This window comes from Gracilinanus agilis, chromosome 1 (assembly GCF_016433145.1).
Source record: "Gracilinanus agilis isolate LMUSP501 chromosome 1, AgileGrace, whole genome shotgun sequence".
NCBI classification, from domain to species: Eukaryota; Metazoa; Chordata; class Mammalia; order Didelphimorphia; family Didelphidae; genus Gracilinanus; species Gracilinanus agilis.
This window is the reverse complement of record NC_058130.1, coordinates 238,534,385-238,557,470: the sequence shown is the minus strand read 5'-3', so window position 1 is coordinate 238,557,470 and position 23,086 is coordinate 238,534,385. Positions and strand designations below refer to the sequence as shown.

General features: G+C 33.1%; 1 protein-coding gene across 2 annotated transcripts in view; it reads left to right on the top strand.

Annotated features, from left to right (window-relative positions):
* IFT74 (intraflagellar transport 74) overlaps positions 1-19,956 on the top strand; it is a 97,503-nt gene extending 77,547 nt beyond the window's left edge. Inside the window, exons 18-21 of one of the 2 annotated variants that reach the window (XM_044660612.1) lie at positions 6,969-7,132; positions 12,056-12,181; positions 17,857-17,917; positions 19,495-19,956. In XM_044660612.1, coding sequence (XP_044516547.1) covers positions 6,969-7,132; positions 12,056-12,181; positions 17,857-17,917; positions 19,495-19,613 — 470 coding nt within the window. In that variant the 3' untranslated portion in view covers positions 19,614-19,956. Of the gene's footprint in view, positions 1-6,968; positions 7,133-12,055; positions 12,182-17,856; positions 17,918-19,494 lie in introns of those variants that run through there. The other variant, XM_044660621.1, reaches the window with a different exon arrangement.
* The last annotated feature ends 3,130 nt before the right edge of the window (positions 19,957-23,086 follow it).

The following is a 23,086-nucleotide window of genomic DNA, read 5'->3' as shown; positions in this document are numbered from 1 at the left end:
CTCAAAAGAAGGCAATGAAGTCAAAACAGCTAAAACAAAACTTCAAAAAATATATAAATTGAACACAAGACCAACAAAAATTCCAAAAAGAGTTAAAAAAGTGTCCAAAACAAAATATGAATGGTAGAGGAAAAGGTAGGTAAAGAAATGAGAGAAAAGGAAGAAAATTATGAAAAACAATAACTTCATAAGAGTCATCAAAAATACTTAAGAAAAATTCACTAATGAAAATAACTCCTTAAAAAAATCAGAATTGGCCAAATGGAAAAAGGTAGAAAAGCTACCTGAAAAAAATAATTCATATAAAAATTAGAATTGGGTAAGTAGAAGCTAATTATTCCATGAGACATCAAGAAACAATATAATAAAATCAAAAGAATGAAAAACAATGAAAATATGAAATATCTCACTGACCTAGAAATAGATTAAGGAAAGGTAATTTAAGAATGTTTGGACTACCTGAAAGCCATTATTATTAAAGAAAGCGCCTAGAATATCATTCAAGAAATCAAAGAAACTGCCAAGAAATCTAGAATGAAAGGGTAAAGTAGAAATTGAAAAAAATCTACCAATCACTACCTGAAAGAGGTCCCAAAATGAAAACTCCCAGGAATTTTATATCCATATTGCAGAGATCCCAGATCAAAGCAAAAGTACTTAAAGTAGACAAGAAGAAAAAAAAAACATTCAAATATCATGGAGACACAGAATATTGAGCAACTACCACATTAATAGAATGGAGAACTTGGAATTTGATATTCCAGAAGACAAAAAATCTGGGATTATAATTAAGAATAACCAACCCATAGAGCAGCTGGGTGGCTCTCAATGGATTGAGAGTCAGGCCTAGAGACAGGAGATCCTAGGTTCAAATCTGGCCTCAGACACTTCCTAGCTGTGTTAACCTGGGCAAGTCATTTAACCTCCATTCCCTAAGCCCTTACCACTCTCCCGCCTTGGAACCAATATACAGTATTGATTCTTAGACAGAAGGTAAGGATTAAAAAAAAAAAGAAAGAAAAATAACCAATCCAGCAAAACCAAGTATAGTTCTTCAGAAAAAACAAAACAAAACAGATATTTAATGAAATAGAGGATTTTCACGCATTCCTGATCAGAGTTGAATAGAAAATTTGACTTTCAAATAAGACTCAAGAAGCCTAAAAAAGTAAACATGAAAGAGAAATCACAAGACAGACAATGAGGTTAAACTGTTTACTTTTCTATATGGGAAAATGATACATGTAACTTCTAAGTACTTTATCATTATTGGGGCCTTTAGAAGGAATCTAAATAAAAAGAGTGTATGTCCAAAAGATTTGCAATGAAAAATACTACGTAATTCCAAAGAAATAACTGCTGGAGTTTGAATGTAGATTTAAACATTTCCAATTATAAGGGGTTAAAAAATGTATGGGGAACTAAAATTCTTGTTTACATCTGTGATTAAAAAAACTTTATTAGAAATTTAACTTTAATCAAATCTGTAGGTACTGACTTGGTATATCATTTCATCCATGAATCAGTTGTCCTTTTTTTTTTTTTCAGCATTAATTTTAACTCTATATGTGTATTCTAGAAATTTTCTTAATTTCCTATTTACAATAAAAGGCTTTAATAAACATCCATTTTGGAGGAATAATGGATTGTACATTCCAATTTTTGGAGTGTTTCCCAAGCTTAATAAAAAATTATACCCTTGTGGCCAAAGGAGGGATTCTCCTAGTCTTCGACAGTGTATTGCATTAATAGGGGCAAGCTGTCTGTCAACTACAGCTTTTATTTATATTTTTAGAAAGGAAACTCTAGGGGGTAAACAAATATGCTGATGGCATAGTTTCTCAGAAACATTTCCCTGGGTCAAAGTAGTTTGGTTTCAGATTTTGCTACTGTGAACAAACTGCTTGCTAAATTCTGCAGCTTCCATTGCATATCAGAAGGAACTAGACTGCATCCTCTTCCTGTCTCTTCCCCTTGAGGAGTTGTTTTTTTTTTTTTTTTTTTTTTTTGCTTTTAATTGAAATTGTTGTTAAAGGAAGATAAACTTTACCCTATACTAACCAATTATTTTCCCTTTTTCTATAGGAAAAACTAATTGGGATGATTCTTAAATTTGTGTAATGCATCTTCAAATTAGCCATTCACTTAAGTTTTTTGTTGTTCAGGTGTGTCTGACTCTGTGACCTCATTTGGAGTTTTCTTGACAAAGATACAGAAATGGTTTGCCATTTTTTTCTCCAGATGATTTTACAGATGAGGCAACCGAGACCAACAGGGTTAAGTGAGTTGCCTAGCGTCACACAGCTATGAAGTATTTGAAGCCAGATTTGAACTTAGGAAGAGGAGTCTTTTTGACTCTAGGTCTGGTTTTCTATCCAATGCAATACTTCTCTGCCCTGCACTTAAGTTACAAGCCTATTAAGTAAAGCTAAGTTTTCAGTCACTTATAAAAATTTCCAATCCCTCAGCACATTTCTTGTCCTATTTATGATCATTTCAAGTTTCACTAACCCATTAAGGCTCTTGTTCCCTCCCACACCCTCATCTCTTTAATTTGAGAAAGATACATTGTAATACACCTTAAATTTCTTTATAATTTTTTAAAATGAGAAATAAGTATTCCCAATTTCCCAGGAGTTTTTATCAAGTAGTGGGTTCTTCCCCAAAAAGCTCAGATCTTTGAGTTTATTGAATACTAGTTACTATGGTCATTAAATACTGTATGTTAATTATCTAACTTATTCCATTGACGTGCTACAGAATTTCTTAGTCAATACAGCTAGGCTTCCTTCCTTCATATTTTTTTAAATTCCCTTGATATTCTTGACCTTTTATTCTTTCAAACGAATTTTGTTATTATTTTTCACACTATGAAATATTTTGGGGCAGTTTGGTATGGCACTGAATAAGTAAAATAATTTAGGTAGAACTGTCATTTTTATTAATAGCTTGGCCTATCCATGAACAACTAATGTTTTTCCAGTTGTTTTAAATCTGACTATTTGTGTGAAAAGTGTTTTGTAATTGGGTTCATATAGTTGCTAGATTTGTTTTGGTAGGTATACTCCCAGGTATTTTATATTGTCTACAGTTATTTTAAAAGGAACTTACTTCTATTTCTATCTCTTGCTATTGGACCTTGGTGGTAGTAAAGAGAAATACTGATGATTTATGTGAGTTTCTTTTATATCCTGCATCTTTACTAAGTTTAATCGTTTCTATTAGGTTTTTTTTTTTGTTTGGGGTTTCCTATGTATACTCTCATATCATCTGCAAAGAGCAATAGCTTTGTTTCTGCTTTGCTTTTTCTAATTCCTTCAATTTCCTTTTCTTCTCATTTCTTTAACTAGCATATCTAGTTCAATATTAAATAGTAGTGGTGATAATGGGCATTCTTACTTAACAACTCTGATCTTGTTGGGGAAGGTTTTAGCTTATCCCCATTACAAAAATGCTTGCTAATGGATTTGGATAGCTACTTTAAGGAAAGCTACATTAATTCCACTGTTTTATATAATGAGTGGGTGCTATATTTTGTCAAAGATTTTTCTCCATCTATTGAATATATTGTTTCTGTTGATTTTGTTGATATGGTTAATTAAGCCGATAGGTTTCCTAATACTGAACCATCCCTGCATTTCTGATAAAAAACCCACTGGTCATGGTGTATGATCCTTGTAAAATATTGCTATAATCTTGCAAGCATTAAAATTTTGTTTTGCATCAACATTCATTAAAGAAATCGGTCTATAGTTTTCTTTCTCTGTTTTTGCTCTTCTTGGTTTAGGTATAAACACCACATTTGTCATAAAAGGAATTTGGAAGAATTCCTTCTTCACCTATTTTTCTAAGTAGTTTATGTTGTATTTTAGTTAATGATTCTTTGAATGTTTTTTTTTTTAAACCCTTGTACTTCGGTGTATTGTCTCATAGGTGGAAGATTGGCAGGGGTGGGCAATGGGGGTCAAGTGACCCGCCCAGGGTCACACAGCTGGGAAGTGGCTGAGGCCGGGTTTGAACCTAGGACCTCCTGTCTCTAGGCCCAACTCTCACTCCACTGAGCTACCCAGCTGCCCCCTCTTTGAATGTTTTATAGAATTCACTTGTGTATCCATCTGGCCCTGGGGTTTTTTCTTGGGAAATTCACTGACAGTTTTTGCTAAAAATGCTAAAAATGAATAGTTATTGGCATATAGTTGAGCAAAATTACTTCCAATAATTGCTTTAATTTCTTCATTAGTTGTAATTTCTCCTTTTTTATTTTTGATACTGTTAATTTGATTATCTTTTTTCTTTTTTCTAAACAAATGAACCAATGGTTTATCTCTCTCTCTTTTTTTTTTTAATAAAACTAACTCCTTGGGGGCAGCTGGGTCTCTCTGTGGATTGAGAGCTAGGCCTAGAGATGGGAGGTCCTAGGTTCAAATCTGACCTCAGACACTTCCTAGTCGTGTGACCCTAGGCAACTCACTGAACCCCCATTGCCTAGCCCTTACCACTCATTTAGTGTTGTAGTGTAGATTCTAAGATGGAAAGATTTTAAAAAAAAAACTAACCCCCTGTCTTATTTATTTGTTCAATGGCTTTCTAACTTTCAGATTTCAAATTTGGGGATTTTTAATTTATTGTTTTTTTAGTTTTTTAGTTGCATGGCCAGTTCATTGATCCGCAGATCATTTTTCATTTCATTATTTTACTGATATAAGCATTTAGAGATATAAATTTTCCCAAAGTGCAGGTTTGGCTACATTTCATAAATTTTGGTATGGTGTCTCCTCATCATCATTCTTTTCAATGAAATTGTTGATTGTTTCTATGATTTATTCTTTTGACCCTTATATTCTTTGGAATAAGATTACTTAGTTTCCAATTAATTTTTAGTTTTTCTGCTATCCTTTGTTGAATGTTTCATTATGGCATAAAAAGGATGCATTTATAATTCTGCTGTTTTACATTTGGTTGTGAGGTTTTTATGCCCTGCTATATGGTCAATTTTTGTGAAGGCACCATCAAACTTTCTATTTTTTATTAAGGACAATAAAATCTTTATAGTTAGTTTTGAAACAAGTAGTCCTTTTTGACTGTTCACTGCTTTACAGCATATGTCTAATCATTTGCCAAGTTCTGTCAATTCCACTCTCACATCCATCCTAATCTTTCTGTTCACACAACTACTACCCTTAGCAAGGTCCCCATTGGGCCCCCTGCAAAATTGCAAAAGGCTCCTCCCTCCTTCAAGTCCCTTTCCATTCCATTCTCACTTGGTTGACAAAATGATATTCCTAAACCACAGGTTATGTTGAGAGAATGTTTTTTTTTTCTCCAAAAGCTTCAGTGGTTTCATCCTGCCACTTGGAATAAAACATAAACCATTGTATTTGGCTTTGAAATCCTTCACAATCTCCAATCTCTCTTTTCAGACATATTTTATCCACCTTCATACATTGTAATGTTCCACACTATGCTATGGAGCTTGAAGAGAAACTTTCTTACCTGTGCCTCTTATGATATTTAATTTCCTACAAAGTTCAGGGTAATCTTAACCTACCTGAGGTCTTTCCTGTTCCCTCATTGGTACCTCTCCCAAAATTACCATGTATATATTTTGTGTTTTAAATTATGTAAGGATGGAATTCATTTGGTGTATCAATGTGCTCATAAGTGTGATACCTTAATTGGGTGAGAACACTTCTTTATTGATTGATTAATCATTCATAGGCTTTAGATTAAGTGTAGAAAAGCTGGAATGATATTGTAGAGGAAATGTGTTTGGATTGGCTAAGGAAGCGTGGTTACATATGCCTTGGGTCATCTATATAAAACATTGAACAGTGAACAATGAACAGACCTGAGAGATTCCAATGCCTACCTAACAAAAGAGGGGAAAACATTTCAACTAAACTCCCAAGAAAGAATCCAATCCCTTAAACTGAGGACAAACTAGATATGCTTAAGAACTTTACATGAGAACAATAAGAAATTTACACTATGCTAAAAGGAACTTCATCAGTGCTCCTCAACAGGAAGTGAAAAAAGATTTCTAAGCAACCAGAAGTTATGTGTTATCCCTTTGCCATATCACATGCTCTAAGCTTGAATCCACTTTTCCCTTGGACTCTCTGTACCCTGGTAGGAGAGTGTATTGGTTGTTTGTATTGTTTCAGAAATTTACTCATTAATCTTTAGTAAATTTTCTGATTTACTCCAATAAGAGATACCACTACTTATTTCTGTACTGCCAGTATTATAGAATCTTCTATCTAGAGATAGAAGAGATATCTGAGACCAACCAGTCCAGTTTGCAGATAAGGAATCTGTGACCTAGCAAGATTAAGTGACTTGCTGATGGTTACACATGTTAATATAAGAGGCAGGTTTTAAATTCAGGTCTTTTGATTCGAAAGACAGTGTTCTTTCTGCTCTACCACACTACATCCTATCATACTGACAGAAAAAAGAAAGCAATGGGAAAAGAAGATATTTTGTGAAGGAAAAGGGGGTACAGTGGATAATACGAAACTTTGAGTCAGAAAGACTTGAGTTTATATCCTACCTTAAACACTTAATAGCTGTGTAATCCTTGGTAAGTAACTTCATTTCTCTCAGGTTCAATTTCCTCATCTGTAAAATGAGGATAATAATAGCACCTGTTGCTCACAGAGTTATTATTGAAGACAAATTGAGATTCAATGTGAAAAGTTTTTTGCAGACTTTAAAGTACTATATAAATTTGAGCTATAATTTTTTTATAAAATAGTTTATTTAGCACTTGCTAAAGCTAGAAACGATTAGCTTTTCAAGTAGTGGCCAACAATACCACATCAGATTTATGTAGCACCTAATAATTCACATTTCTGTAAACCCATTTTATATTCACAATGTATGAGATAAGAAAGCAGAGATGACTAGATTCTGTGAAGAAAATGTAAGTTCTCATTGATTCTGCACCTTGACCTTCTTTGTTCCAGATAGTCAGCGTCTCCAGTTGGATTTACAGAAAATGGAACTCCTGGAAAGTAAGATGACTGAAGAACAAACTTCTCTAAAAACTAAAATTCAGCAAATGACAAAAGATCTAGAAACCTACAGTGATTTGCCAGCTTTGAAGTCATCAGGTGAAGAAAAGAAAAAGGTAATGTGGAAACAGTTTTATTGTTTCTTATTTATCTATCAGTGTTCCTTTCTAAGTCATCTAACATATATTACATATACTACAAGATGAATTGCTCTAAATCCTTTTTATACAATTGTAAATTTAAAGCTGTAAAGGATCTTGATAATGAGGAAACTGTCTCACAAAGTTGCTTTGAGGCTCAACTTAGATAATATATGTAAATTGCTTTGCAGACTTTCAAGCACAAGATGTTATTTGTTTTTAGACTAAGGTACAGAGAGGAGAGTGGCTCCAGAAAAGTAAAAGTCAGAATTTGAATCCAGGTGCTTTGAGTCCTAAGTCTTTCCTCTTTCTAGCCTGTCTTTCAGTTCATAATAATTTAATGCATTACTGGAAAGTTATTTTTAAAATATTCTTTGCTTATGTGGTAGAGTTCAGGAGTCACTCTAAGTGTCAAAATGAATATAAAAATTAAAAGAGAAGCAATATGCACAATGTTTCCTAATACAATATAATTGACAGTTTTTCAGGTAAGCATATTGAGATATGGTAGAAAAATATATATTCAGAAGAGAAAAATGGCATTTCAGAATTAAGTAATATATTGTAAATAAATACTTTTCAGAAAGAATTTTAACTTAGAATTTGACCAGGAGAAATAATGAATCATTTAGGTCAAACAGAAATGTGTGCCAGCACTTTTTATTATTTTTAAAACATTACTTTGTGTTCAAATCACCACATTTGAACAGTTTTTTAGAAGCAATATTAATAAACATTGGGGGAATTTAGTAGCATCAGTATATAAAACTTTAAAATGTAAGATAGTTTGAAAATTATATGAAATATTAAGAAATAAGATTTTATACTAAAAAGTAAAACTAGAGTCCAGAGTAACTGTGTCTGTTCTGAGATTAAAACTAGTAAAATATAAGCACTGAAAAAATACTTGCTCAATAGTCACAGAAAAGAGAAGTACTTTCTACTTGAGTGTTCCAGGCAAGGCATTTGACTTTTTCTACCTTTGGTTTCCTCTTCTATAAAATGAAGATAATGACAATACCTGTCTCATATGGGATGTTGATATTAAAAGCTTACTGTGTGCCAGTTACTATAATAAGTGCTAGGAATAAAAGATAGACAAAAAACAGGCCCAGTCCTAAAGAAGTTCTAACTGAGGAAATAACATGAAAATTATTATATACACATAAGATTTATAGAAGATAAATTGGAAGCAATCTCAGAAGAAAAGTGCTAGCATTAAAGGAGATATGGATAAAAGCTACCTGTTGTGAGAATCATGTGGGATAATGTATGTAGAGTATTTTGCAAACTCTAAAACAGTATAATATAGATGCCTATCCTTATCTTATTCTAATTGTTTCAACTAGTTTTTTTTTAGTTGACTGTTTAGGGTTCTCTAAGTAAACCATCATTATCATCTGCAAAAAGTGAGTTCTTTATCCTTTTCTTATTTCTTCAATTTCTTTTTCTTGTCTTACTGCTATAGCTAGCATTTCTAATACAATTCTAAATAATAATGGTGATAATTGGCTTCCTTGTTTCAAACCCTGATCTTATTGTAAAGGTTTCTAATTTATCCATTACAGACAATGCATGTTCTTGGTTTTATATAGATATTACATATCATTTTAAGAAAAACTCCATTGATTCCCATGCTTTCTAATGATTTTAATAGAAATGAGTGTTATATTTTGACAAAAGCTTTTTCTGTAGTTATTGAAATAATAATATGATTTCTTTTGTTTTTGTCATTGATATGGTCAGTTATATTGCTTATGATTTCCCTGATAATTTAACCAGCCCTGCTTTTCTGGTATAAATCCCATCTGGCCAAATATATGATCTTTGTAATATTTAATGTTTGCTAGTATTTTATTTAAAATTTTTTCATCACTGTTCAACTATAGTATTCTTTCTCAGCTTTGGTTTCCTCTGACTTACGTATCAAGACCATATTTGTATAATGGATGGAATTTGGCAGCAGGCACCTCTTTACTTCTTTTTTCAAACAGTTTATATGTTATTGGAATTAATGATTTTTTAAAATGTTTGACAGAATTCACTTTTAAATCCATCTGACCCTGGAATTTTTCTTTTAAGGAGCTTATTTATGGCTTGTTCAATTTCTTTTTCTAAGATAGGTTTATTTGAGTATTTTATTTTTTCTTCTGTAATTATGGGTTGTTTGTATTTTTGAAAAATATTTATCCATTTTATTTAGATTATCAGGTTTATTGACATTTGCTTGGACAAAATATCTTCTAATAATTGCTTTCATTTCATCTTTTTTACTTGTGAATTCTCCCTTTTCATTTGGTACTGTTTATTAGGTTTCCCTTTTTAAAATTAAAATAGCTATTGGGTTTTTTCCCTCATAAAACTATCTTCTGCTTATATTTTTTGGTTTAATGGTGTTTTTTTACTTTTGATTTTTTAAACTCTTTAATTTTTAGGATACTTGTATTTGTGTATTTAATTGGGAGCTTTTTAATATTTTTTTCTAAGTGTGTTGCTATTGTTGTTGCATGTCCAGTTTATTGATCTGCTCTTTTTTTTTATTGATAGAAATTTTCTGCTAAGTAAGTATCTTTATTTTGAAAGCTTTTGATCCATATAGCTTGGAGATTTTAAGTAATTAGCATGGGCTTTTAAAAAAGAAAATTCCTTTTTTATTATTGGTGAGAATTTGAAAAACATCATTATATAACATTTTCCTATACGAAGGAAAACAGAGAAAATTTTTAAAAAGAAATACGTATTAAACTCTATGAAATGTCTCCCCATGCTACAAGGTACATTTTTTTGTTTTATATGTGTGTATGAATGTGTGTTGATATAACTTGGGATTTTGAATACTTCCTTGCTGGTCTGTGTCCCCTTCTAAGCTTCTTTATGCTCTCTTGTATTTAGTTTAGTTTTTTGGGGGGAGAAGTGTTCATTTTTTTAATTGTTCATGTTATTTTCTTTTCTAATTTTTATTGTATCATTGCTTTTTAAATGTCTCAGAGACAAGTATGTTTAAACTCAATAGCAGAGGAACCAATAGAGAGAGATTGACGATGGGGATAGAGAGAGAGGATAATTGATGTTGTAATCTGCTAGAGAAAATAGGAGGGAATGAAAACAAGGGCATAAGAAGGAAGATCTTATTGTAAGAGACTAGGAGGTAAGCAAGAGTGGGGAAAGATGTCTAGAGAGTTTGAGATAAAAACGAATAGGTAGCTTGGGTCAGAGTGAGTGTTAGATTTTGGTTTTCTAAGTAAACTAAAACATAAGTTGTGGGGAAGAGAGTGGGAAAGGGAGATATGAAGGGCTTAAGGAGAGAAGAAAACATCTTGGAAAAGCTATTAATGAAAAATTAAATAGGGAATGTTAAAAAGAAAAGATTGCCTTATTCAAATGGGGACCCAGTTGAAATTGAACAATAGAAACTCATCCAGTGTCACTTCTTCCATCTCAGGGTAGAGGTTTGGCAAGAAACAGGTAGGCAGTTAATAAGGCAAAGGGGGTGAATTTATAAATTCAAGAAACTATGAGGATGCCTCCTCTAACTACTAATAGTTACAAATTACTATGACTCCAATTTCCATTATACTTCAGCCACTCAACAGGATGGCCACTTGTTAGAGTTCCATCAAGCAGTGACTGAGTGAGTTAAGTAGAGGGGGTAAATGGTGTAAATAATCCAAAGGAATGCTTTATCAGGACAAAAAAGCAAGAGATTCAAAATTAGAGAAAAATCTAGAGTTGAACTAGCTAAACTTTAAGTTCCATATTAGAAAGATAGAAAATCAGAGCAGAGATAATAGCACAAAAAAGTACTGAGAAGTATAAAGATTGTAAATCAAAATGAGGGTAAAGAATAGATTTAAAAGTGATATGGAATAGGGGATAAGGGAAAGATAGGAGTTATTATATGAAAGAGAGATGTCATTGTTATTTTATTAAGAAAGTGGACAACTTCTGGTTAATGTGAGAAGCAGGGAATAAATAAACTTCCTTGTATGCTAAGGTGGAGTTTAGTAGTAAGTCATGATCTTTGAGGAGATTGATGAATTGGGGACTTAGTGAGTTTGAAGGAGGACCAACTTAAATGTGGAAGACATCTGTATAAGGAACCTGGATTTGGAGAGGAAAAAGACAGTGACAAGTGCTAAATACCTTGAGAAGAGAAGGAAAATAACTGGGGATGCAGTACAAAATAGCCACTATGATTTGAAATGGAAGTAGAATTTCAAGGAAAGATAAGGTCCTGAATGATATCAGCAAAGGAAATTCTGGAAGTGGCAGTAGAGAGCAAGAAATATTATAATTTGCCATATAGAACCATTATTTTGGTAGTGTGCAATCCAGTGTTGGAGACATTGGCCAGCAATACAATTCCATGTGAGGGAAGCCAGGTCTCAGTGAGAGCAAATAGGTGGGAGGAGCATGAGAGGAAGAGATCAAGGAATGAGGGAAATTTGTTCACCATAGAATGAGACATGAGTATAGATTTGGAGTGAATAGGAATGAAAGAATGGAAGTAGAGATAGGTTGCTTCTAACCAGTAATACATGGATAAAGGAAGTAATAGATGTGGAAATTTGCTCACCATAGGGATAATAGTGGGCGGCAGATCAGTTTTAATGATTATCAGTTGGAATATTGTTGGCAGGCAAAGGTCAGGGGTACTTCCCCTTAATCATCCCACCTGCTACTTTGGGCAAGTAGGCAGTGTTCCAACCTGGTCACCAGCAGGCAGTATGTGTTAGGGTAGGATGGAGGGTATTCTGTACTCCTCCTCCTCATAATAGGCAGTGATGTAGCCATAATTAAGATAACTACACCTTTATATTCTCTATTGTGGTTAATTAAATGTTGTTAGTCTTTATTATATTCTTCATGATATATTCAATATTGTGGTTTTTTTCCTAGAAACTCCACAAAGCAAGAACGGCATTATCAAAACGCAGAAATACATATAAGAAAGTAATGGAGAAACTAAATTGCGAGTATGAGACATTAAAGACTCAATTGCAAGAGAATGAGACTCATTCTCAGGTAAGGAGACAAAAGTTCTTAAGGTTTAATTTTTAAATGGGGTGGGGTGTGAAAGTTAATGTATAATGAATCTTTCTTGCTTCTCCCTCATAGTTATCTACAGCTGTATAAGAAAAGCATGTAGGGAAAGTAGTGGGTGGCAGATCAGTTTTAAAGATCATAGGTTGGAATATTGTTGGCAGTCCATTTCTCTGACTAGAGCTGGAAAGCATGTTTTATCATGAATCCTTTGGATTTGTGATGGGTCACTATATTGAACAGTTACTCTTTCACATTCGATTATCTTTAAAATATTGCTATTTTTTAAACCCTTATCTTCCATCTTAGAATCACTACTGTGTATTGTTTCTAAGGCAGAAGAGCAGTAAGGGCTAGGCAATGGGGGTTAAGTGACTTTCCCAGGGTCAAACAGCTAGAAAGTGTTTGAGGTCAGATTTGAACCCAGGATCTCCCATCTCTGGACCTGACTCTCAATCCACTGAGCCACCCAGCTGCCCTCTAAAATATTGCTATTACTATATAAATTATTCTCCTGGTTCTGCTCATTTCATTTTTCATCAGTTGATACAAATCTTCCCAGGTTTTTCTAAAACCATCCCCTTCATCATTTCTCACAGTAAATTAATATTCCATTGCATTCATATACTATAACTTGTTTAGCCATTCTTCAATTGATTGATATCCTGCATCACAGAGAAATAAGAAGCAATAAATTCCTTTCATTTCTGTGTTTTCTAGTGTTTTAAACAGGAATGAGTATAGTACTTTGTTGAAAAGTTTTTCTGCATCTATTTATTTATATATATATGTACATATATATATATATATATATTTTCTGCATCTATTAAACAAGATTTTCATGTTGAAGTGGTCACTTATTATTATAGTTTTCCTATTATTGAATCAGCCCTCTATATGTGTGTCCTTGTCATAATGTATGATCTTTGTGATACATTACTGTAATCTCTTTGGTAATATTTTATTTAAAAAATTTTACATCAGTATTCATTAGGGAAATTGGTCTATTTCAGTTTGTTTTCTTTGTTTTTGCTATACCTGATTTAGATATGAACCATATTTGTATCATAGAAAGAATTTGGTAGCACTCCTTCTTTTTTTCACATCATTTATGTAGTATTGGAATTGTTTTTTAAATGTCTGACAGAATTTTGCAAATTGATCTGGATCTAATTTTTTTCTTGGGCAGTCCATTAATGGCTTATTCAATTTCTAAGAGTTATTTTAAGTATTCTGCTTCCTATTTTGCTTTTTTGTATATACATCTATTTCATTTAGATTATCAGTTTTATTAGCATATAGTTGGACAAAATAACTCCAAATATTTGCTTTTATCTCATCTTCATCACTTATGCCATCTGATGCTGGTAATTTTGTTTTCTTTTAAAAATCTGATTATCTAATTTTAATCTAGCATATTTTTTCAAAAAATCAATTCCTAGTTTTATTTAGTAGTTCAATGGTTTGTCTTTTTTATTTTTATTTTTATTTTTGTTATTCTCTCCTTTTATGTTAAGGATTTCTAAGTTGTTATTTAATTAGGGTTTTTTAATTTGTTGATTTTCTAATTTTTTAAGTACATACCCAATTAGTGGATCTACTCTTTTTCTTTATTTATGTAAGCATTTAGGGGCAAAAATTTCCCCTAAGTACTGTTTTGACTGCATCCCACAAATTCTGTTATGTTGTCTCATTTTTATCATTATCTTTAATGAAATTATTATTTCTGTGGTTTGATTTGACCTACCAATTCTTTAGAAGTAAGTTATTTAGTTTTCGATTGATTTTTTATCTATACTTCAAAGGTCCTTTATTGAGTACAATTTAAAAGATTCACTTAGTATTTCTACTTTTCTACTTTTGTTCATATGATTTTTATGCCTTAATATGTGATCTGTCTTTGTGAAGGTAAGGTGCCTGCTTCACTAAGAAATATGTATACTCTTTTTTTCTTTTTCCATTCAGTATTCTCCAGAGATCTATCATATCCAAGTTTTCTTTAATTCTATTCATTTTCTTAGCTTCTTTCTTGTTCATATTATTTATCTAAGTTTATATACAAGTTTATATATCTAAGAGAGATAAACTGAGATTCCCCCACTATTATAATTTTACTGTTTCTTTCTGTAACTTATTGACTTTTCCTTCAAGAATTTAAATGTTATTTAATTAAATTAAATAAGCTTGATGCTTATGTTTCCAATATTGATTTGATGTGTGTTTTCAGTATTTGTTGTCTGTGGTAACTTTTAACAAAATATAGTTCCCTTTTTTATTTTTTTAATTAGGTCAGTTTTTGTTCTTGCTATGTCCAAGATCGAGATGATGATTCCTACCTTTTCTACTTCAGTTAAAGCATAAGAGATTGTTACAGCCCCTTATTTTAATTCTACACTTTAATCTTGTATAGTTCTTTATGATTTCTCACTTTCATTGTTTTTGTTTGATATTTCAGTCATGTCTGGCTTTTTATGATCCCATTTGGAATTTTCTTGGCAAAGAAACCTGAAGTGGTTTGCCATTTTCTTTTCCAGCTCATTTTACAGATAAGGAATAGTAACAAATAGGGTCAAATGACTTGTCCAAGGTCACACAGATAGTGTCTGAGGGGGAAGATGATTCTTCTTGATTTTAGGCTCTGCGTTTTATCCACTGTGCCATTTAGCTGCCCTTGATTTCTCACTTATACCTTTTTATGCTTTTCTTGAATCTTATGTTTGAACTTTTCTATTTAGTTCTATTCTTTTCAGTCCTCTGTTTCATTAATTATTCAGTTTTCCCCCTGCAAGTTTATATATTCAGTTTTGCTGAGTAGGTTATGTTTAGCTTGAATTCTGAGCTTTGGCTTTCTAGGGGATCATTCCAAGTCATCTTTTCCTACATATTAGGACTACTAAACTTTGTGTGATCCTTACTGTCAATATTTTCTCCTTGACCTAGGAGCTCTGGGTTTTGGAGATAAGTTTTAGGAGTTTCCATTTTGTGGTTTCTTTCAGGAGGGGACTAATGGATTCTTTCAATTTCTATTCTTTCTTCTAGTTCTAAGAGGTATAGGCATTTTCCATTATAATTTTTTAAAATACAATGTTGTTATTGTTCATGGATTTTTAAATGATCCCTCTTTGATCTGTTTTCCAAGTCAATTTTTTTTCTATGACATATTTCACTTTTTTTTTTTACTTTTTCAGCCTTTCAACTTTGTTTTAGTATTTCTGATGTATCATGAAGTCTTTACTCAATTTGGCCAATTCTAATTTTCAAGGAGTTATCTTTTCAGTAAGATTCTGTATCTCTTTTATCAGGCTATTAATATTCTTTTCATATCTTTCTTCCATAGCTTTCACTTGATTTTTAAATCATTTTTAAACTCCCTCTTTATCTCTCCTAGAAATTTTTATAGATTTTGCATCCGAATCTTTGTTTATAGATGTTTTCAAGTTATAGTCTTGAGCTTCCCTATCACCAAAGTAGCTCTTTATATTTGTTTTCTCGTTCTTCTAGCCTGTTTCCTGACTTTGATTTGTTTTAGTGTTAGGCTTTACTCACTTCTGGGAGGTATATGTATAGCTTGAGCTTCTTTCCTTTTCTCTCCTTCTGTTACTTTTACCAGCTCAGTCCATAGTCTTACAAGTTTAACTTGCTTCCAAAGTGTTGTGATCTAAGGAGAATTCTGTTCACAGCCTTCCTGGTCTGAGCACTGCAAGTTGGGTGTATTAACTTCTGCATAGTCGGATTGCAATACACTGCTGCTAGATTCAGTGACTGTTAGCTCACTGAAAGGCTCACCAGGTTCAGAGTAACTAAACTGCTTGCTCCCTTTTGGTCTTGGTCTCTTGCCCTGGTTATTCCACTGCAGCCTTATATGCTAGACTAAAGGTTAGAATTGAGTCACTGTTCTGCTCTTGGGCTTAGAGCCACACAGATAAGTTTCTGTAATTTATTCCTTGCTCAATATTCAAGTAGGTCCCTCCCTCATTCATAATCACTCCTATCAACTTTGGATCTGTGATCTAGAAGTGAGTAATTGGTGATAGAGTGGCCAGAGCAGTTCAGAGATCCTCTGGGATCTCATTCTAATTTAGGACTTCCTGCTTTACTGCTGTGTCTCAGTTCCTTTTCAGTCCCTGGGCACTGGAATGCTTTCTATCCCAGCTGCTGCTGCTTCTGTTTCTGCTATACTGTATTCCTGGCCAGCTCCAAACTCAGTTTCCCTAGATTTCTCTTTTTGTCTTCCTAAGTTACCCTAGGCTGAAAAAAAATTGCTCATTGTGACTTTTTCTTGGCTTTCCTAATCAGAATTTGGTCTTGTATGTTTTCTAGGTAGTTGTAGAAAAGATGTGCTGGACAAAACTACTATTGTCATGTCACCATCGCTTTCCATTAGGTTGAAGGGAGGGATATCTTTCAAAATGAAAGTGCTTGCAGAGTGTGGTGGTGCATGTCTATAAGTGCCACAACCAGGAGCTGGGGATGTAGGGAAGTATGGGGTGAGGTTGCCTAAGGAAGAGCACTTCCAGACAGAGTGAGAGAGGGAGGCTCAGGTCCTTTTCATTTCTTTATTTTTTAAGGAAATAAAGTTGATTTTTGTATAAAGATATAAATTTATAGTAATTTCAAATATTAAGCATTTTAATCCATAATTTGCTTAGAAGAATACTTTATATGTCTAATAAAAGAAAAGCCTGATTCATTGAATAGATTTTTTTAAAAAGTTTAATACTATACCAGTCAAATTGTCTTCTGAGGAAGCAGCCATCAATATAATATCCACATTAGCTTCCTGTTGATGCTGAAATTATTGAAACAATGCCAACATTTCACCAGCCCTCTTATAATCTTCTCCCTGCAGCTCTGTTCTTATCATAGCTTCTGGCTTCAATCAGGAAACTCAGCTCTGGAAATAAGGAAGTTTCTCCTATAGAGCTGAACTCTTTGACAGTGTTAGGATGTATAGTATCGTCTGTGGTGTTATACTTCACAAATTCTATAGGAGATATTTGGGATCTAACAAAACACAAAATTAAAGTGCTAGCAATTTGCCATAGAGATCAGTTTAACTAGGTACCTTGGGCTTCTCACTTTACTTCCTGAGATCTTTTCTCATGTAAGAGGGCATAGATGAAATGATCTCTAAAATCTTTTCTTGTTCCAAGTTATGATCCTTAGTCTAACCTTACTGATTTTACAAGCAAGGAAACTGAGACCCAGAAATATGAAGAACTTTAACTGAAGTAACAGTTATTTAATATTCAAAGTGAGACTAGAACCAGATCTCAACTTATATCCAGTGTTCCTTGTACTGAAAAATGCTCAGCCTCTATTCTATGTATATCTGTTTGAATTGCTTCTTGTTTTAGAAAGGAGAGATAGTAAATCATAAGGATCTATCAGTTTACATGTTCATTGTTAGAAATGCCCTTTGTTTTGAAAACAAATGAAATAAAAGCTGTTTTAGAGACCAATTATATATTTGTAAATTTATTTTCTATTGTTTATTCCTTTCTAAATTTCTTTTGTGTTTATTCTGGCCTTATCAGCATAATTGCATGCCAGGACTTGATAAGATTTAAAGTTGAGGATTTTTTTCCCTTATTCTTATAAAGGGTGTATATTTGTTGGGTTTGGGAACTTGCTAACACTTTTCTTTTTGTTTTCAGCTTACAAATTTGGAGAGGAAATGGCAACATCATGAGCAAAATAACTTTGTGATGAAAGAATGTATCCTTTAAAAAGCTACTAATAAACTTGCCCAGATGATTTTCTTAGGGTTTCAATCACAGATCTCCAGTGAAAGCACATCGCATACTACAGGATGCTGCTACTTCAGAATCAGAGTATTATGAAGCGCCCTGGGCACAGCTGCCGTCACCACCTCCATTATTTCTGGCAAGGAACAAGGAAGGCATGGAATGGTGGCAAACCCAGGGAGGAGGGAGAAGTCTGAGTCTGAATCCTGGACTCCTCCACTCAGAGCTGGAATTGGGCAAGATAGGCACTGTCATAGAGCAGAGCATTCTAGTGGGGTAGGGAAAGGCCTAAAAAACAATTACTTAGAAATGCCCATTTTTAGTGCCAGAAAACACCACTTTCTATGGCATGCCAGTTTTTGGTGATAATACTCAAGGAATTCAGTTTTCAAACTCAACTTAAAGGTATATATGCCTTATCCTGATTCTGCCTCTCTCCAGTGAGACTATCCCTATTTAGGCAGTCCATACTATTATAGTGGAATTAGGAATCACAGGAGAACTTCCTGGAGAGAAGCAGGAACAGAACCTGCCTCCCAACTTCTTTTCTTGGCTTGAGTGTTACTATTTCCTTCTCTCTGCAGATCCCATCATAGAGTTGGGCAGCTGCAGCTACACATGAGGTATATAATTTCTTGTGGCTCTAGGCTCTATGCCAGTTTTTTTCTTAAACTGTGTTGCAAGGAAACCTGAAAGACTCAAGTTTTATAGATTTTTAAATCAACCTTATGCTGTTTGACAATATGCACTGAAGACTAATTTTAGATAATTTTACTATAAAAGTTCACCAGAGTTTTGTTTAAAGGGTTCTACCACTGAGGTTCCTTTGAGAATCACTGCTATTCATAATAGAACAGGTTATATGCCACCTAAAGAATTGCTGAATTTAGGGGGCAGCTGGGTAGCTCAGTGGATTGAGAGCCAGGCCTAGAGACGGGAGGTCCCAGGTTCAAATCTGGCCTCAGCCACTTCCCAGCTATGTGACCCTGGGCAAGTCATTTGACCCCCATTGCCTAACCTTACCATTCTTCTGCCTTGAAGCCAATACACAGTATTGGCTCCAAGACAGATGGTAAGGGTTTTAAAAAATAAATAAATAAAGAATTGCTGAATTTGCTGAAAGGAAGCATTTTCATTCTCAGTGGGAAAAAAATATGCAGTGGCTCTACTCTCAATAATACTGCTTAATTTAAAAACATCATTAATATAAAAAACAGCTAAAGTTAGTATTGCTTAAAAGCATGAGGAGTTATATTACTTACCAAAGTGAAACCTGTTGACAATATAGTGAAAAAAGTTGGCATTGAAATCCATTAAACTATTAAAGAGAAGAAATGCTTTTTCCATTCTGGTTAGGTAAACTGATAATATTTTGTTTAGTTCTTTTTGTTATGCAAGCTACTCTATTAAAATAACAGTATTTAAAAAAAAATGTTTCTGGTTTTTTCATAGCATCCATAATTCTGTTTTGAATAGGTGGAAATGGCCATAATGAAATTAAGATTTTTACTGGTGATTTTTTTTTTCTCCCTTAACTCTCTTAATCAGTCATTGCAACTAAGAGTCAAGAGAGCGATTATCGGCCAGTTATGAAGAATGTGACTAAACAGATTTCAGAGTATAATAAAATCATTGTGGACTCTCTCCACAGCACCAGCCGAAACTGAATTCAAACTTTCTTCAGAGTGTCCAACAAATACTCCCAATACCTGTACTGCTAAGCTATGAATAAGTTCACTTATAGAAGACACTGAAAAGGAGAAAAATATAGCCTGTCTTTGTATAGTTATAAACTGCTGTTGATGATCTGTTTATTTAAGTGAATCCTTGAAAGTACCATATATCACCCTATTTTTGAAAGCAACATGCCAAGAGAGAACTTTTTAAAATATATGGATTAGTTAAGGTGGTTTTCCCTAAAAGGAAAATGCTTACTTTGTCATGACCTATTTTATATACAAATATGTCTATAATATGATAACATAGTACAATAAATAGTTGAGATTTTAAAACTGCCTTCTCTTTGTCAACTACTTTAATTAATCTCAATGTGTTTTCCATCCAGGTTTCAATAAGAAGCAAACATTTTTTTTATCAATCATTTAATTAAATGTACTAATAAAAGCAGTATTTCATAGCTTTGCCTTTTTGAAGATAAAAATTGAGTCTTTATAAAGAGAATTGAGAATTATCACAGCCCCTTTGGTCATTCAATCTGGTTGACTGAAAGTACATTTATGCACATACCTTTTTTTTTTCCCAGAATTGCCTCCTTGTACAGAATAATACCTAGGAATGTGAGGGCAAGGCCAGGTCAGAAAACTGAGAATGGATAAGGAAGGCAAGACTGGGAGATACTGGAAAAAAGATGAAGTAAAAGCTGGGCTTGAATACTTTCAAACCTCTTATCACATTTACTTATTCCTCCTACAAATTCCTCTCACTCTCCCCCACCCCCAACATTAATTCATACTTCCTCCCAGGACTGAAATTTTAACTCTTTGGAAAATTTAAGAACCAATATAGATCTTATTGAAATTCAGCAGCTTTTCATTAGGAAATATAGATGGAAATCAGGAAAATGAGCATACTTAAACCAGCCTTATTAAAAGCTCCTTGTCCACTGTGAGCAAATAACACTTTCATTAGTTGTGTAGTTTAGACTATTAATTATCTTGATTTTATTCCCTGCATATTTCCTGAGAAGAAAGCATACTGGGAATTATGATTGTGGGCTGTAATACTCTTTGCCTTTCCTCATTTCTTAGGAAAGCCAAACACATTTGCCCTTTCCCTTCACATTCTTTTTCTTTAGGTATTTTTTTCTTCCTTTTCAAAGTAAGGTCCAAGTTAATAATTATTTTTAATATTAATACTAAGGGTGGAGGGTTGTAGTTGGTGAACAGGGCTCACAATTATAGAATTTCACAAGAGTTTTGTGCCTTAAATAGAAGTGAAGCAATTTACCTAGAAAGTAAGTAATGTAGAGATTCCCTTCCCCACTGTCTAAAAACGATTGTTTCATTCCTGATGGGGGAAGCATAGCAGAGACCAAACCATGAAATATTTTTCAAAAATTATTTTTTATTATTACATGTCATTCTTCCTCAAAATTTTTTAATATATAGTACCTAGGGAGCACAACTGGAAAGGTTTTCTTTAAGCAAAAAAATCTGTTATTGGAGGGAAATCCTAATTAATGTCTCTTCCTTCCTCTCAGAATGTTTCAGCAAATCCAAAAAGAATACAATTTGCTCTGATAGAGACTAATAACCACATAAGACAGACTCTTTTTCAGCCAGCCCCATTGCTCATTGTGTTCCATTCACTTTAGAATAATATACCCTGTAAGTAATTATGTAAAGAAGCTACAGCATGAGTAAACATGCTAACTGAAATCTCTTTTCACTTGATGTACAGCAATCCTTTTAAATCCATGCTTCCACAGATGTATAGCAATATGAGAAAATTGTAAAAGCTTTGTTTTCCTTTTTGTTATCTTACGTATTAAACATAATTTTGTTATTCTTAGTCTCTTGAAAGGCATTGAATTAGTCCCTCTTTTTTTCTGTTGTCTTTATTTTCAGTCACGAATAGAGTTGGAGTTGCAGTAATGCTTTCCAAGTTGTGATGTATAGGCCAGTTTTCAGTGACTCTATTATTCTCAATTCTATTCCCTGTGTCTATTTCTTTACTTTTTCTTTCTTCCTTCTGATCAAATAATCATATAGCAATCTAGGTCAATTATTATGCCTAAAAAAAGAGAAAAATCAAGAAGTGATTAATTAAATTGCAATAATCTATTTTAACTTCATTATAGATTTTTCATTTCCTTATGCTGTTATCTCTTGAGACACAAATTAAGAATAAAGAACCCAAGCTGAACCATTCTTTTTTTTTTTTTTTTTTTTACTTCCATCTTAGAATCAATACCACAGTGTATTGGTTCTAAGGCAGAAGAGTGGTAAGGGATAGACAATGGGGTCACATATCTAGGAAGTATTTTGAGATTAGATTTGAATCCAGGACCTCCTGGCTCTCAATCCACCAAGCCACCCAACTGCCCCATAAGATTTTTTTTTTTAGTTTTTTAGGTAAAATTGTTTATATTTCATTTTTTTTCAAATTGCATGTAAAAATAATTTTTAACTTTTTAAAAAATTTTGAACTAATTTTTTCCTCCCTCCCTGAGACAGCAAGTAGAGATTATACATGTACAGTCATGCAAAATGTTTCCTTATTAGTCCTCTTGTAAGAGAAAGCAGACAAAAAACCCAAGAAAAATATAGAAAGTTTAAAAAAGCATACTTTGATATGGTATGTGTTCATATTGAACATTACTTCTAGCTTTATCTTTGGGTGGATAGCATTTTTCACCATAAATCCTTTGAAAAAGTCTTGAGCTGAATATTTCCTAAGTAGTCCTCAGGTTCTAGATTTACCAAACACCAAAGTTGATGAGGTAGCTTTCTTTAATCTTTACAATTATCAACAAAAGAATTTTTAGGATTTAAACCCCCAAGAGGTTTTCATTCTACAGTTATTCATTCAGCAAACATTTTAAGCACTTAACTGTCTTCAAAACACTTCCTTAGGCTGGAGGACATAATTTAGATAAGATAGTTCCTGCCCTCATGAAGCTCACAGTCTAATTACACAATTGAGCCTTCAAATTACATAGCAGTACCTATCATATTAAATTAAAACTAAACACATTTTTAAATGTTTTGTCTTCCAAAAGTGTAATAAAATTGTATTTCACTTTTTAAAAGATGTTTACTCCTTTTTTGTGAGCTTTCAGAGCCCAACTTCTAATGTTCATTTTTTAATAGACTAGATCACCTCCTAAAAATTATGTTGCCATTTTTTTCTCAACTAATGTATGATATAATATTTGGATGCCTCAGCACTTTGTAATAATGTAATCTTTCGCTGAAAAAATGTTTAAAAATAATAATATTCAGCAAATTTGGCTTCCTTACTCATATTTTTCTCTGTACTCTCTAATAAATCAAGATGATTACAGATAAAGGAGAATTGTGTCATATGATGGGAACTAAACTTCCTGAGGAAAAAACCACTTTAAAATTTGATAAAAGCAAGGCTTACCACTCAGAAGGAATACAGGGTAGATTTTCAT